Source organism: Phaenicophaeus curvirostris, chromosome 31 (genome assembly GCF_032191515.1).
Source record: "Phaenicophaeus curvirostris isolate KB17595 chromosome 31, BPBGC_Pcur_1.0, whole genome shotgun sequence".
Taxonomy (NCBI): Eukaryota; Metazoa; Chordata; class Aves; order Cuculiformes; family Cuculidae; genus Phaenicophaeus; species Phaenicophaeus curvirostris.
Window position 1 is genome coordinate 1,327,358 of NC_091422.1, and position 17,071 is coordinate 1,344,428.

The following is a 17,071-nucleotide window of genomic DNA, read 5'->3' on the forward strand; positions in this document are numbered from 1 at the left end:
AAATTCAGCCCTGTTCAATGTCTTCATCAATGACCTGGATGAAGGCATCGAGTGCACCCTGAGCAAGTTTGCAGACGACACTAAGCTGGGTGGAAGTGTCGATCTGCTGGAGGGTCGGGAGGCTCTGCAAAGGGATCTGAACGGGCTGGACCGCTGGGCAGAGTCCAAGGGCATGAGGTTTAACAAGGCCAAATGCCGGGTCCTGCACTTGGGGCACAACAACCCTGTGCAGTGCTACAGACTAGGAGAAGCCTGTCTAGAAAGCTGCCTGGAGGAGAGGGACCTGGGGGTGTTGGTTGACAACCAACTGAATATGAGCCAGCAGTGGCCCAGGTGGCCAAGAAGGCCAATGGCATCTTGGCTTGGATCAGAAACAGCGTGACCAGCAGGTCCAGGGAGGTTCTTCTCCCTCTGGACTCGGCACTGGTGAGACCGCTCCTCGAATCCTGTGTTCAGTTCTGGGCCCCTCCCCACAAGAAGGATGTTGAGGCTCTGGAGAGAGTCCAGAGAAGAGCAACAAAGCTGGTGAGGGGGCTGGAGAACAGGCCTTATGAGGAGCGGCTGAGAGAGCTGGGGTTGTTTAGCCTGGCGAAGAGGAGGCTGAGGGGAGACCTCATTGCTCTCTACAACTACCTGAAAGGACGTTGTAGAGAGGAGGGTGCTGGCCTCTTCTCCCAAGGGACAGGGGACAGGACAAGAGGGAATGGCCTCAAGCTCCACCAGGGGAGGTTTAGGCTAGACGTTAGGAAAAAATTCTTTACAGAAAGGGTCATTGGGCACTGGCAGAGGCTGCCCAGGGAGGTGGTTGAGTCACCTTCCCTGGAGGTGTTTAAGGCACAGGTGGATGAGGTTCTGAGGGATATGGTTTAGTGTTTGATGGGAACGGTTGGACTCGATGATCCGGTGGGTCTCTTCCAACCTGGTTATTCTGTGATTCTGTGATAATGCTTTTCCCAGGAACAGAACCATACCACTGTACCCCACAGACTCTACTATCAGCCAAACCGTTTGCAGGTGAAACGCTGCTTGCACAGCTGAGGCAGAGGCTCCAGTGGGCCAGGATCAGCCGGAGGCACTGTGCTTCTCACTGCCTGTTGCAGTAGCTCATGCGACATTGGGCCACCTCCTACACAGCAGCTTTTGAAATAAAGATTTTGGCATTCCCGATCATTTCTCTCTTCCCTCAGAAGCCAGATTTTCACTTCAGTTACATATTTGCTTGAAAACACAGCAACTGTAACCTGTCTGACTGATGCTGTCCCCGCCAGTCTGAAACTTCCTAAATGCTTAGGACATCCTTGCAATGGGTAGGGCAACCCCACACAGTGAAGCTATTTCCTCTCCAACAGAGAAACTGCCTGAAATTATGCGCTGTTATAGTGTTGCAAGTTTCAGAGTAAACTAGGTCCTTAAAGATCATTGAATGGTTTGGATTGGAAGGGACTATGAAGGTCACCCAGTCCGAACCCCGTGCAGCGAGCAGGGATATCTTCAACTGGATCAGGTTGCTCAGAGCCCCATTCAACCTGGCCTTGAATGTTTCCAGGGACATGGCATCTACCACTTCTCTGGGCAACCTGTGCCAGTGTTTCACCACCCTCAGTGAAAAAAAAAAACCAAAATCCACACAATTGTCCTTATACCTAGTCTAAACTTCTCTTTTTGTTTAAACCCATTACCTCTTGTCCTATTGTTACAGACCCTGCTAAAAAGCTTTTCCCCATCTTTTTATCAGCCCCCTTTAAGTACTGAAAGGCCACAATAAGTTTCCTCTTCTCCAAGTTCAACAACCCCAACTCTCTGACTCTCGTCACAGGAGAAGTGTCTCCTTGGGACTCACTCCATGTCTTTCCCATCCTGAGGGCTCCAGAGCTGGACACAGGACTCCAGGTGGGCTCCCACTAGCGAAGAGTAGAGGAGCAGAATCCCCTCCCTCGCCTCACTGACCACACTAGTTTTGATGCAGTCCAGGGCAGAGACGGCCTTTGGGGCTGCAAGTGCACATTGCCAATTCATGTCTGGCTTCTCATCCACCAGGACCCCCAGGTCCTTCTCCACTGGGCTGCTCTCAGTCTTCAGCCCCAGCCTGTAACAATATTGAGGGTTGCCCCAAGCCGGTTGCAGGTTAGTAATTAGCTTGTTAATTTGTTCTTAAGGCCTTTCTGGTTGAAAAAAAGGGAGGCTGCCAGCTTCCTAAAACACCAAATCGTGTGACCGTGCCAGGTCTTCAGAGCAGAGCAGCCACAAGTCCATCTGACAACGAGACCCCCAGGGAGTTCCACCACCAGGACCGGAGGCTGGGTGAGACCAGCCCACTGCCCTCACGGGATCGGAGGAGCCTTGGGCACAGATCCATGCTGTTTCACAGGTGCTCAGAGGCAGGTGGCTCTTCAGAGGCCACACATAGGCTGCTCCCCTGCTGCTGGGCAAGGAAGCGTGGAACTGTGTGGGAGGCATGGTCCGCTTGTTATTCCAGGTGATGGAAGCAGAAAAGCCAAGAGCCTTCTCTGGGGAAGTAACTGGAAGTGGTAGAATCCTTGTTTAGCTGCAGGTGCTGGAGGTTCTTCCTGATCCCCCTCATTTAAGTAAATAGACTTCATTTTTTCAGAACGAGATCCTTAATATCTCTTGGCAGGAAGAATGTGTGACACTGAGCTGTGGTTTTTGCAGGCATTTCTTAGTCCTAAATTCTTCATGGATGCAAGGAAAACTCAGTAGCTCTTCTCCTCCTCTTCCTCTGGAAAGTTACAATAGAACAAAAACATCAAGACAAGAGCATCTACTAAACAAAGTTAGTTACTTTGGGAGCCGTTCCTTGGCCCTGCTAAATATCCACAAGTTCTTTCCACTGTGTGATGATGTGTTGCCATAGAAGGAAGAGCAGTATCCATGCCAAGCCATCTTTGGCTGTGATCATGAAGGTGGTAAGCCAAAAGAGAAACTGGTCACAAATCAGTTTTCAGAAGCTGGGCTTCTCAGTTTTTTTCATCGTGCCTTCACCCAAAAGAGAGCTTACTTAATTTACCTTGCACATCATTCATTTGACCTCCTCCACTTTTACAATACCCCAAAAATCTGTTGCAGTGGGAGTGAGGAGAACTATTAGACATTCTGGGGGCCTGAAAGGGTCAAAGACAGAATAATGAAAGCCAAGAGCCTGGAGAGCAATATTCTGTCTGGCCTGAAAGGGTCAGGAACAGAATATCATGCCAACAACAAAGCTGCTCCTCCTGAAAGGGAGGATGTGGACTATCAGGGCTCTTGGCAACATGCTTAGTTTCTCATCATTCCAGGGCCCGAGTTAAATATATTTCAAGAACACCTGCAGGTCTAAGATAAGACCACCACAAACAGAAGAATGTGTGAATCCTCGAACAGACACGTAGTCCCTCACTTGCAGAACTTGCAGAACTTGTATTCTCACGGTAAGAACAGCCGTAATGTAAACAGTGCACTCAAGCTTGGTAGGAACTGACAAGCTCTCCCAGGAGAGTATAAAAACTCTGGTTGAGGAATAAAGAATTGCTACTTGCCACCAGAGCAGTAGTCCGTCTAGTCTCTCTAAGACGTCCCTGTGAGCTGGTCTCCGTCAATCAGGCTCTGTGCCATCTAAAAACATCCAAGCATTTCCTCCCCTTTTGAATGACCACTGGAATTGTATCAATAGCAGTGGTGACAGTTTTTCCAAAGTTATAGGATAAAAATATCCATTCTAAAATTACTAATGGATCTGCATCCTGTGGTATCCATTGTGCTAACAGGCAATAAAGTTGAAAGCTTGAATAAAAACCAAAAAGATTAATAGGATGATTCAATTTTCATCTTTGAACAGCCTGAGTGGTTAATTTTTCAACAACTGTTTAAGGGCAGCTTGTGTGGGAAGAGTAAGTGTCCTTGGGGATGTTAAGCCTGTAATCCCCCTCTAAAAGTTTAAAAAGGGGATGTAAATCTTCTGTAGATATCCCTGAGAAAAGGTGAACCTAGTTGATGATCCCTACAAGTTTTTGAAGATGAAAGTTTTTATGTCCATTCGCAGAGTCAGTGGTGGTCATTGATTCAGGTGGTCAGAGATTTTCCATCCTAAATATCTCCAAGGTGAAGTTTCTTGTATTTTGTCTTCTGCAATTTTTAATCCTGCAGCTGATGCTGCTTGCACAATTTGATGTTTGGCTTCTTGTGCCGTTTCCCTTTGTTCTGCAGCAGTCAATCCTGGTAAAACAAACAACCCTTGCTTTGTGTCTGATGATCATCCAATTAACTGTGCACTGAGTCTCAGTTACTAAGGCGCCCTCAGCTGCCCTAGGGATGAGCTGAATTGCAGTGTGATGGGTTTCTATTCTTTAAAGACAGTCAAACTTCCTGACGGTCTGCGTTTGCATTCTGTATGGCTAATTGTTTAAGCAAAATTTCTCTAGCGGTGGTATCGTCTGCCTGCTTAATGTTTGTGTAAATATAAATATTGTGTAAATAAATCACAGGAAAAACTTTTAGTATTCCTATGTCTCCTGCTTGTCTAGCACCTTTCTTCATGAATGCCAGTTTATCATGCAGGTCTGGGAGATATAAATCAGGTTCTTTTCCTGGATCAATAGGACCTGGATCGAAAGGATCATCCAGATCCTCATCGAAATTATTGGGCTGTAATACTGCAGAGGTATTAGGAGCAAGATGTGCTTTTGGCTTCACTACAGAGTTCAGTAAGGGCAACTGAGTCAATAGAGGAGCTGACGGGACTGTAGGAGCCATTGCCCCATCCTCTGTATTTTCCTGCAGTCCCTTGTGCTATTTTAAAGTCTCAAATACGACTTGCCAACATGGCAATAAATTGGCAGCTGCATTGTCACTGCAAGTAGCACTTCCCCATAGTCAGACCCTTATTTGATCTCACTTCTCTGGGTCATAAGCATTTTTAATATTTATAGACAGATCATTCCTAGGTGCCCAGGCAAGAGTTTTTTGTAAGTCTTCCTGACCTACTTTCTTCCTATGTTGTTTCAGGATTTTATAAAAAAACTACTAAGGCACCTTTTTGTTCCTTTGTCAGATGTGACCCCATAGTTCCCAGCTGCTTATCTCTCTACTTTCAAAAGGTATTGATGTTCGTGCACAAAATCCGCTTCCTCTGAGCAGTGAATCCCTAGAGTTCAACTGGACAATGCAACCGGATCAGCAGCCAGCCTACGGGCCTCACATAGAGGGCACCATTTGTTGCATATTGCAATTGCATGGACTAATTCTGGGCAGCAAGACTTTATTCTCAACTCGACTCCTTTTATATTTTTCTCAATACAAATCATATAGTAACTCTAAAACTTATGTCCAATCGCAATTGTTAGCGTATACCTATAAACCAATCAACAGATCATGCACCTATTTACTGCTAACATAGTGTTTCGGTACTTTCCCGCTGCTATCAACAGGCAAGGCAAAAGGTAGTGGTTAAATATTTTGAAACACTTATTGAAACAATGTCACAATTCTCTATGCACTTGGTTGTGTGTACGGAATTCTTGCCTCCTCATCCCACAGTTTTGTTCCATCAAGCTTAACAAGGGCCTTCTTCCAAAGACACTCTTGCTCCATCAACATATTTGAGCTTGCTCTGGAAATCCCTGCAGGTACCCTATGCCTTTTGCATCAGGCAGCATCTGGCATTCTAAAATTAACAGACGGAAAAGCAGGGCTGAAATGCCAGCAATGGGGCGAAAACCCAATACTTAACCCAAGCTGCTCTCTTTGCGTTCCTTGGGTGCAAGATCATTTTTAGAACATTTTATTTCAATAAGCTCTGCACTAAACTTAAAATTACATTGTAAATCTACAGGAATTCTCATTTTTCACATTACATTTCTATTTAAAAGAAACCAAACAACTGTTAATGCCTTATGCCCTTCCTCTCAATTCACTCTGTGTTCACGCACTCTTTCTTCACACCTGAGGGAAAAGAATTAAGTGACATTTTTCTGAGGCATATTTCTGCTCAAACACAATGACTGAACTTAGACTACTAGAGTTGAATTCTCATGTTATCAGTAATGCTTCCCTTTTTAAAAAAATCTCACTTTTCAACACCTCTACAAGATGTTACTAGAGCAAATAAATCTGTTTCATAACCCAGAACCTACCCTACCTGCTACCACAGCCAGAGCTTCTCAATGACCTCAAGACTATCTTCAACACGAGTTGTTTTTTTTTCTTTTTTTCTAAAACTTGGCAGTAACTTCCTTTCAGCAATTCCAAGTTAAAGCACTTCATTTCAATCCAACTTTTGTCATCCTCTCAGAGAAGCAAATACCCAGTAAGCCATCACGACTGTTCACTCGACTACCGCTCAGATTTTTGACTAACCCAGCACAAGCTACGGTCCAATATGTGCTCAGAACAGTGCTATTGGGTCAAACTGAGATGATCAGATAAGCAGGACAGATGGTTACAAAGAGCTGAAGGTTCATCATGCAGCCAATACCACCCGCAGCTTGCTGCCTCCTGCAGCCATTACCTGCAGCTTACCCAAAAAGCTTTTGAAGCAGGTCCAACAGTAGCTGGGCTGCTGAGACCTTCCTGGTGTGATAGAGGGGAAACCCACACCGTGACAGAGAAAGTAGCCGCCCTCCCCTCTCACTGCCAGCCTCTGCAGCTCCCTCTTGTTCTTGAGTTTGACCAGCAGGTCTTGACTCAGCCACGCTGCTCTCTTCCCCTTCCTGCCTCATTTCCTACATGTGGGGACTGAGTGCTCTTGTGCTTCATGGAAAGCATTCCTAAATATTTGCCAGCTCTGTTCCACTCCCTTGTCCCCGAGGATCATGTCCCAGGGGGTCCTACTGAGCAACTCTTCGAAGAGCTGGAAGTCTGCTTTCCTGAAATTTAGGGTCCTGATTGTGCTCCTCGCCTGTCCCCAGTGCTTGATCACTGCAGCCCAGGCTGCCTCCAATCCTAATGTCACTGATAAGTTCACTCATATTAGTCACCATGAGGTCCAGCATTGTGTCCCCTCTGGTTGGGGGTCTCTTTGCTGGATTAAGAAATTATTTTCAATGCACCCCAGGAGTCTCCTGGACTGCCTACAGCTTGCTGTGCTACTTTTCCAGCATATGTCAGGGTAGTTGAAGTCCCCAAGCAGGACTTCAACCTGCAAGTGTAAAGCCTCCTGTAGCTGGAGGAAGAAGGCTTCATGAGTTGGCTCTCTCCATCAGGTGGCCTGTAGTATACACCAACCACAAGGCTCCTGTGTAAGAAAAGGTATTCATATAAGAAAAGACTTATATGACTGTGGCTGGCAGGCAGGCAGCAGGGCACGTCCTCTTCTCCAGACAAAAGAGCCCAGACCAGCCAGTGACCTTGGGGAACACAAATTCCCTGGCTGGACTGTCTTTTTTATAACTGAGCTGCAGAGGCATTATATGGGCTTGTTAACCAAACATTACACCCCACCTCTGCTCCCATTCTGTGCCAGCTCTGTCCTTGAGGTACCTGGGGCAGGCCAGGGAATCCTTGACAAGGAAACACATTCCTTTATGGGCAGGGCCCTGCATCTATCATATAAAGGCAATACAAGCCTCACAGCTCCACTGTACCCACCGTCTCCAGAAATACTCTTACAATGACCCAGTTAGTCTTCCAAAGGCAAAACCAACCATCATGGAATTATAAAATCACTAGGTTGGAAAGGACCCGCTGGATCATCGAGTCCAACCATTCCCATCAATCACTAAACCATATCCCTGAGCACCTCCCTGGGCAGCCTCTGCCAGTGCCCAATAACCGTTTCCATGAAATATTTTTTTCCTGATGTCAAGCCTGAACCTCCCCTGGTGGAGCTTGAGGCCATTCCCTCTTGTCCTGTCCCCTGTCAGCATCCTTCTCTCCACAACCTCCTTTCAGGTAGTTGTAGAGAGCAATGAGGTCTCCCCTAAGCTTCCCCTTCTCCAGGCTAAACAATCCCAGTTCTCTCAGCCACTCCTTGTAAGTCCAGTTCTCCAGGCCCTTCACCAGCTTCGTTGCTCTTCTCTGGACTCGCTCCAGAGCCTCAACATCCTTCTTGTGGCGAGGGGCCCAGAACTGAACAGAGGATTCAAGGAGCAGTCTCACCAGTGCTGAATAGAGAGGGAGAATAACCTTCCTGGACCAGGTGGCCACGCCATTTCTGATCCAAGCCAAGATGCCAGTGGCCTTCTTGGCCACCTGGGCACACTGCTGGCTCATGTTCCGTCGCTGTCAACCAACACCCCCAGGTCCCTCTCCTCCAGGCAGCTTTCTAGACAGACATCTCCTAGTCTGTAGCTGCACAGGGTTGTTGGTCCCCAAGTGTAGGACCCAGCATTTGGCCTTGTTAAACCTCATCCCATTGGTCTCAGCCCAGCGGTCCAGCCCGTTCAGATCCCTTTGGAGCCTCCCGACCCTCCAGCAGATCAACACTTCCACCCAGCTTGGTGCCGTCTGCAAACTTGCTAAGGGTGCACTCGATGCCTTCATCCAGGTCACTGATAAAGACATTGAACAGGGCTGGACCCAGCACTGAGCCCTGGGGACACCACTTGTCGCTGGCCTCCAGCTGGAGTTAACTCCATTTCCCACCACTCTCTGGGCCCTCCAGCCAACCAGTTTTCCACCCAGGAGAGTGTGCACCTGTCCAGGCCAGAGGTGACAGTTTCCGAAGCAGAATGCTGTGAGAAACTGTGTCAAAGGCTTTCCTGAAGTCCAGGAAGATACATCCACAGCCTCATCCAGCAGCCGAGTCACTTTGTCATAGAAGGCGATCAGGTTAGTTTGGCAAGACCTGCCTTTCGTGTACTCGTGTTGACTGGGCTTGATCACCCAGTTCTCTTGCATGTGCTTCATGATAGCAGTCAAGATCACCTGTTCCATGACCTTCCCTGGCACTGAGTTGTGGAAGCCTCTACACAGAATGCCATAATGAACACAGAGGGTACTGTGAACTGTGCCACTATTTTTAGCAGACATGAAAGCCATTAAGTACAGGCTCAAAAGCAGAGAAAGCTCTCGTTTTAATCTAAGAATCACAGAATAGTTTGGTTTGGAAAGGACCTTAAAGATCATCTAGTTTCAACCCTACCTGCCATGGGCAAGGACGTGTCCCACTGGATCAGGCTGCCCAAGGCCCCATCCAACCTGGCCTTGAACATCTCCAGAATAGGGCATCCACATCCTCCCTGGGCAACCTGTGCCAGTGCCTCACCACTCTCTTTGTGAAGAAGTTCTTCCTTATGTCTAGTCTACACCTGCTCCTCTCCAGTTTATAGCCGTTGTCCCATGTTCTTTCACCACAAGCCTTTGTAAACAGTCCGTCCTCAGCTTTCTTGTAGCCCCTTCAGGTATTGGAAGGTTGCTATAAGATCTCCTTGGAGCCTTCTCTTCTCCAGGCTGAACAACTCTCTCAGCCTGTCCTCATATGGGAGTTGCTCCAGCCCTCTGATCCCCCTTGTAGCCCACACACAAAAGTAGTGCTGACAGTGAGCAGACTGAATTCAGACCAGCCTTATAGTACACTAAGTCAGTGACTAAGACGAAGCCTAATAGAACTTAACAACGGTACAGCAGAGAAAAGACAAATTGAAAGAAGAGGTAGAGAAAGAAAGCACGGAGACTACATTGAAAGATGATGGAAGTTGCACTGGCAATTTTTATTTTTCTTGAAAGAAAAAAAGAACCTGTAACAATGCTCAAGTTAACGAACCATTAGAGTACCATTTGGCAACAGGCCTCTGCTGCACAGCATCGCTAACATCTTCAGGAGTTTGTTGCACCACCTTCTTCTTTGTATTTATATCGTAGGCACTCTGCTGGTTGAAGTGGTTATAGCTGATGTTTCAATGACCACAGCTAAAAAAAAATAATCAAAGGAAGAGAATATTTATTACTAAGCATACCTATTCTTACACAAATTACAAAGGAAAGCCAGTACTGTAATGATACGACATATATAGGTAGCTTTTCCTCCATCATAAAAAGATGAAGTAATGCATGAAATAAATACCTCTATCGCATTACTCAACATGCTCAATCAATTCATTTTTTCGCTGCCAAAGGAATACGGTCCCATAGCTGCAACAACTGCTCTCCAACTTGTGGTTCCAGCTCCTAGAAATGAGCAGGAAAAAATATTTACACTGCTACTACTAATCATATAGAACCATTTATAACAAAATTGTGAGAGCAAGTTCCTGGTGATTGCCTTCAGTCTTTCTGAAAGAGTTCATTTCTCTTGCTATCAGGTATACCAAAATAACTTCACATACTGGAAGTTTGTTTACTGGGGCTTGGAAGGAGACAAGAACTTTCATAAGCAACACTGGCCTACAGGTTGTTTTGGGCTTTTTTCATTCATGGTAAGATGTCCGTCTGCCCAGGGAGGTGGTTAACTCGCCTTCCCTGGAGGTGTTTAAGGTGTGGGTGGATGAGGTACTGATGGACATGGTTTAGAGATTGGTGGGAATGGTTGGACTCAATGATCCGGTGGGTCTCTTCCAACCTGGTGATTCTATGATTCTATGATAAGAAAAGAATTCTGAGCAGACACGCTGCCACCATATACAAGAACATAGGCATCATATACTTTGTACCTTCCACAGGTCATATCACTTATTAACTAAAGATTGTTCTCCACATCCTTTTAAGTTTAATTCAGTCAAGCATAGTGGTGAATGTTGAAATGCAAGTCACAGTAATACAGTGTCTCTTGGTAGAATCATGGACATTAATAGAAAAGAGTCATTTGTAAGATTGCCAAGACTGTTTGGGTATTACTAGCCACTTACAAGAGAAGCACTGTTAAGTCCATTATGTGCTATGTTCCTTTCCTCATTCTTACAAGTGGAGACATTTTAGTGAAGTAGTGAAAAAGATGACATAAAAATTTTAGCTCTAGACTCTTTTATTGGGAAGATACTTGGGGAGCAGACTGGGGAAAACACAGAAACTGCCACAGAGAACTCTTGTGTCAATTCTCTTCCAGCTTTTTTGAAGTTGCATTTGGTTTTAAAAGACTGGAGCTTTATTCTACCCCAAATCTCAAGATTCTCTTCAGACTTTACAGGAAACTCAAAGCTATAATTATGAATAGTTATTTGGGTCTGACAGACTACTTCAGGGAACAAATCTGAACAGAGATAAATCTTCAGATTCAAAATTACAAACTCCAAAACCATTTATTTTTGGAAGCATCCAGCTTTAAATAATTTTAAAACACATATTAAGCAAGAAATCACTTTTATTTTATCAAAAAGCCTCCATTACTTCACAGTAATGCATTAGCAGAACGTACACCAATGAATCAAGATTCAGATTAACAGATACATGAGGACAGCTGAGACAAACATCAAGGCCAAACAAGGTATTGCATAACAAGGACTTTAGAAAAGAAAAACTTTACCTGGCCATCTCTGCTCATCTGTACTTCCTTATTGTCATTCCAAGGGTTGAGCAAATGGTGTGCAAACTGAAAAGGAATGCTCTCTTTTCGGATCCATTCCACCTTAAATACACCTCCAAAACCAGCAGAACCCCAGTCTTGACTTTTCTCACACCCTATCTCTGAAGCCATTCTAGCAAATCCCTGGAGCAAAAAATTGAAATAGGAAAGGGAATTACGGCACATCTGCTTACATTAGAAATAAGCGACTGGACTTCATACAGTACTTTCAAATTAGTTTCAAAGCAATGCACAGGCTCTCTTCCATGAAGTTGGATCTTTTATAACTTACATCTAGATAGTTCAAAGAAGCATCATTTTTTTTCCACTTCAAACACACCTTCTAGAGTTTGACCACAGAGAATGTTTCTCAATTTATCTCTCAAAATTACCATCCAAAACACTTTTAAACTGTGTAACAGAGGTTGAAAAGGTGTTGTAAAAACATCTGAAGTATAAAGAATCAACGTTCTACTACATAACAGTCCATTAGCTATTCCTTGCTAGGTGTAGTTATCTGCAGAAATCAATCCATCCTTCCCATGTTCCCTCCATGTTAACAAACTTTCACACAGAACTAAGAGTATAGCTGTTCTTCAAAGAAAGAAGTCGCTTCTGTTTCCTTTTTCAGCAGAGTGGGAAGAAATTCCAAGCAGGCATGTATTCAGAAAGAAAATGAAAGAAGCTCCAAATCTGAGATCGCTTCTAAGTTTTTTTACAGATGCTCCAACTCACACACAGGACAAACAAAACAAAGCAGAAAAAGACCCCCACTTATCACCACACCCCCAACTTATCAACTATTCAGGCAAGCTTAAGCCAGCTAAGACTTCAGGAGCCCAAGAGATGCAGTGCACTACGTAAGTCAGCAGCACACACTACTGTTGTAAGATGCGAGGCCCTAGACAGCTCAAGCCAGACTTAAATGGAAATTAATAAAAGGAACAGAGGAAAAATAAAGGTGGAAAGTAAAGAGGCACTTGGTAGAAGAGAATATTAACATGAACATAATGCTCACATTCCCATGAATGTCCAGTGCACTATCAAAACTAGAAGGGCAAGGCAACATCTATCACCTACACTCCTGACTTCAGCACATCTTTCCCTCATAGTTTCCTTGTGTAAGAGCCTCAATACAACAGCCTATTCTCAGTAACAAACAGCATGCTAAAAATTACTTTCCGATATTATATCTGCATTTGCCAACTCATCATACGTATATCTCGCTGTAAACCCTCAGTGGTACCAGCAAGACAGCAGTACTTCATCTAGCTCATCACATTTTGAGTTCAGCTGACTTCCACGAATAGCTTATATATACGAAGGTACACTGTACTTTGTTTACCTGGAACAACTGAGTTTAGCCCTCTCCATAACACACCTAACCTGCAACTGAGCACTGCCAGGTCAAGTCAGTGATTGGCTATAAACTTGTCAACAAATATTGACAAATACCTTGCTAAACTTAAAGTCAAGACATAGCTATGGAAGAATCGTGGTCATGACTTTCCAGCTTCCTAACTTTCAGAAAATAGATTTCAGGCAGAACAGATTTTATTAAAATTTCTAAGAAAGACATTTCTGAGTTCCCTCTCTTTAGAGAGCTGTGACTTGATTATAACTGCTTGTTCACTTACAATATTTATTTTGGCATGCCAAGAATAGTCCAAATCCTCCATTTTGTTTGGGAGCTTTGTTTTGTTATTGTTGTTTTAAAAGGATGAAAGTGGGCATACAGAAGAGATGGGGCCTTAGGTAACCTCATCTAGTGGGATATCCCTGCCCACAGCAGGGAGGGTTGGAACTAATGATCTTTAAGGTCCCTTCCAACCAAACTATACTACCATTCTATGATTACTCTGACTAAAGATGTTTAAAGGCAATTCAGTCTTAGCCTCTGAGTGACAAACTGAGTTAGCTAAAAGGGCACATTTCAGAGAACAATGTATTCTTTCATCAGCAACTGGATACATAGGCTTGCTACTCTACTTATTAGAAGGTTAGAAGTCACAAGCAGGAACATCCATGCTACATGTGGTCATTTGCTATGGTGACCTAAACCATCAACCAAAACTACTATTAAGTATTAACTAAAGACTCACCTGGAAGTGTCCAGACCCTTGAGCAGAAAATATTAAATAAATCATACTGCTCTCCCAAAAGGCTCTGTTTAGTTTTTGTTCACTACTTGAAGTAGCAGACCATATACCTTTCTGTTGAGAAATATCAATGTTTTGCAAGTTGCTACTTTTCATTATAAAGTACCGAACTGGCAGGTTTGATCTTGGTGAAGAAGGTTTGGAACCCTGGAAAAATTAAATTAAATTAAGCTACAATAAAATATGCCAGGCTTTAGTTCTAAACTTTTACATACAAGGAAACAGAAATCTTTTGACTGTACTCCTACCCTCCTCTAAATCCTACATGGAACACAGAACCTATCAGCTGGTACCATCAGAGTTGGTTTTGAAATGTATTTCACATCTATTTTACAGTTTGTAAGCACTTTCCAAAAAAATTCTTCATTCATAAAGGGTAGCAAACAAGTATAGCAGAACAGGCCTAAACAGTCTAGTGATTAACAATTTGAAGTCTGACACACCTTCAGATGACAAAAAATTAATATCTCTAGACTGTAGCCTGAAGCACACTACTCACATTTCCACCTCCAGGAAAAGTAAGTTTTTTCCCTTTTACATTAGCTGAATGTAAAAACAGAAATACTTAGGAGGAATTATTAAATCCCTCAATGAGTCTGCCTAGAGGAACAATGGGTTTTCCTCTCAGTGATCTGCTTAATATTACTGCAGTTTTCTATTCAAGTACGTAGGGACAATTATGCCAACAGCTGCATTAAAATATGTGCTTTGTTAAAATAACTAACATAAAAAAGCAAGCAGTCACAATTTGGCAGACAACACAAAACTTAGAGAATCGCTATCAATTAATGCTGTTACAGAAACAGAGGAGGGCAGAATCCAAAGGACTCAGAAGTGCATGTACTAATTTAGAAAAAAAAAAGGACTATCATAACAAGGACTCCCAGCCTAGATTTTAAGTTCAAGAAAGAAATAACAGCTGTTAAAAATTAAAACCTAAATTAAATTATTAATCTATCAATACAATAGCTGATAGTTGCTGAAAGAGATCAGCAAATTTATTTCTAAAATTCTATTAATTTTGAAGAGTGGGGTGATTTACAAGAACTCTACCTTTCCAGATACTGGAGAACAAGGACTGGCACAGGGGCTAGGATAGCTACTGCTGTCTGTAGACTTCACTGATGACTGATCTGATCTGTCAATTGAAGTTCGTTTGGAGAGGTTTTTTTCTTCATACTTCTTTGGCTGGTGAAGTGCAGGAGGTGCAGATTTCATGAAAACTCTAAAAAGTAAGGGAGATACACGACATACCAGGATTCTCCTAAGTGGTCACAGAACAATTTATATCTATGTATCAGCCTACTACAAGACTAAATATATTACAGTAATTCCAAAACCAGACTAAACACTAACTCAGAACGTACTGACCATCTGCTGGTTTTGAATGGTAAAGTTGAACTTCTACTGCTACTTCTTCCCAGCTATCACCATTCACGTACAATATTTCTGTCTCCAACAGTAGGCAAACATATGAAATACCTCTCAAAGAAATCACAACTACAGTGCAGCATAGGGCAGTATCAATTCTTTCAACTGTATTTCTATGGTTGCTTTCTTTTTACTACTAGCAGCAATTCAAGTAATGCTTTCACAGCTTTGTAAATGACAACCTACAGTCTCTAGAAGATCTCAAAAACTTACTTTTGGGCATTAGAGGAGTCAGAGAATTCAGTATCTGTGGAGCTGTTGGCTGGCCTCCCTGGCCTCCATGTAGATGGCAGAAGTTCTTCAGGAGACATAAGTCTTGGTCTCTGACCGATTCCTGAAGGCTGCTGCAAACCTGCAGCCTGTTCTTCCACACTTAAAACAGCTACAATTGCTCTTAGAGCTCTTTCATCAACTTGAGACCATGGTTTAGCAGCAGCTCGCGCACGACGCAGAAATAAGCGATGCCAATTCTGCCTCAGTTGCAACAGTGAAGCAGAAGCCTGTAATGAATTTCAATTCTGTTAAAGGCAAGACAGGTAATATGCCTTTCCTATCAGGCAGCATCTGGCATTCTAAAATTAACAGGGTCCAGACGGAAAAGCAGGGCTGAAATGCCAGCAATGGGGCGAAAACCCAATACTTAACCCAAGCTGCTCTCTTTGCGTTCCTTGGGTGCAAGATCATTTTTAGAACATTTTATTTCAATAAGCTCTGCACTAAACTTAAAATTACATTGTAAATCTACAGGAATTCTCATTTTTCACATTACATTTCTATTTAAAAGAAACCAAACAACTGTTAATGCCTTATGCCCTTCCTCTCAATTCACTCTGTGTTCACGCACTCTTTCTTCACACCTGAGGGAAAAGAATTAAGTGACATTTTTCTGAGGCATATTTCTGCTCAAACACAATGACTGAACTTAGACTACTAGAGTTGAATTCTCATGTTATCAGTAATGCTTCCCTTTTTAAAAAAATCTCACTTTTCAACACCTCTACAAGATGTTACTAGAGCAAATAAATCTGTTTCATAACCCAGAACCTACCCTACCTGCTACCACAGCCAGAGCTTCTCAATGACCTCAAGACTATCTTCAACACGAGTTGTTTTTTTTTCTTTTTTTCTAAAACTTGGCAGTAACTTCCTTTCAGCAATTCCAAGTTAAAGCACTTCATTTCAATCCAACTTTTGTCATCCTCTCAGAGAAGCAAATACCCAGTAAGCCATCACGACTGTTCACTCGACTACCGCTCAGATTTTTGACTAACCCAGCACAAGCTACGGTCCAATATGTGCTCAGAACAGTGCTATTGGGTCAAACTGAGATGATCAGATAAGCAGGACAGATGGTTACAAAGAGCTGAAGGTTCATCATGCAGCCAATACCACCCGCAGCTTGCTGCCTCCTGCAGCCATTACCTGCAGCTTACCCAAAAAGCTTTTGAAGCAGGTCCAACAGTAGCTGGGCTGCTGAGACCTTCCTGGTGTGATAGAGGGGAAACCCACACCGTGACAGAGAAAGTAGCCGCCCTCCCCTCTCACTGCCAGCCTCTGCAGCTCCCTCTTGTTCTTGAGTTTGACCAGCAGGTCTTGACTCAGCCACGCTGCTCTCTTCCCCTTCCTGCCTCATTTCCTACATGTGGGGACTGAGTGCTCTTGTGCTTCATGGAAAGCATTCCTAAATATTTGCCAGCTCTGTTCCACTCCCTTGTCCCCGAGGATCATGTCCCAGGGGGTCCTACTGAGCAACTCTTCGAAGAGCTGGAAGTCTGCTTTCCTGAAATTTAGGGTCCTGATTGTGCTCCTCGCCTGTCCCCAGTGCTTGATCACTGCAGCCCAGGCTGCCTCCAATCCTAATGTCACTGATAAGTTCACTCATATTAGTCACCATGAGGTCCAGCATTGTGTCCCCTCTGGTTGGGGGTCTCTTTGCTGGATTAAGAAATTATTTTCAATGCACCCCAGGAGTCTCCTGGACTGCCTACAGCTTGCTGTGCTACTTTTCCAGCATATGTCAGGGTAGTTGAAGTCCCCAAGCAGGACTTCAACC

At 43.9% G+C, this 17,071-nt stretch overlaps 1 protein-coding gene across 3 annotated transcripts in view; it reads right to left on the reverse strand.

Moving 5' to 3' along the window:
* Positions 1 to 9,609: 9,609 nt before the first annotated feature.
* Positions 9,610 to 17,071, reverse strand: part of LOC138732421 (3'-5' RNA helicase YTHDC2-like) — a 34,549-nt gene continuing 27,087 nt past the window's right edge. For 2 of the 3 annotated variants that reach the window (XM_069879033.1, XM_069879032.1), the window contains 6 exons: positions 15,232 to 15,518; positions 14,641 to 14,812; positions 13,531 to 13,734; positions 11,390 to 11,572; positions 9,995 to 10,098; positions 9,610 to 9,840 (listed from right to left, as the gene is read on the reverse strand). In XM_069879033.1, the coding sequence (XP_069735134.1) occupies positions 10,027 to 10,098; positions 11,390 to 11,572; positions 13,531 to 13,734; positions 14,641 to 14,812; positions 15,232 to 15,518 (918 nt within the window). In that variant the 3' untranslated portion in view covers positions 9,610 to 9,840; positions 9,995 to 10,026. Of the gene's footprint in view, positions 9,841 to 9,994; positions 10,099 to 11,389; positions 11,573 to 13,530; positions 13,735 to 14,640; positions 14,813 to 15,231; positions 15,519 to 17,071 lie in introns of those variants that run through there. The other variant, XM_069879034.1, reaches the window with a different exon arrangement.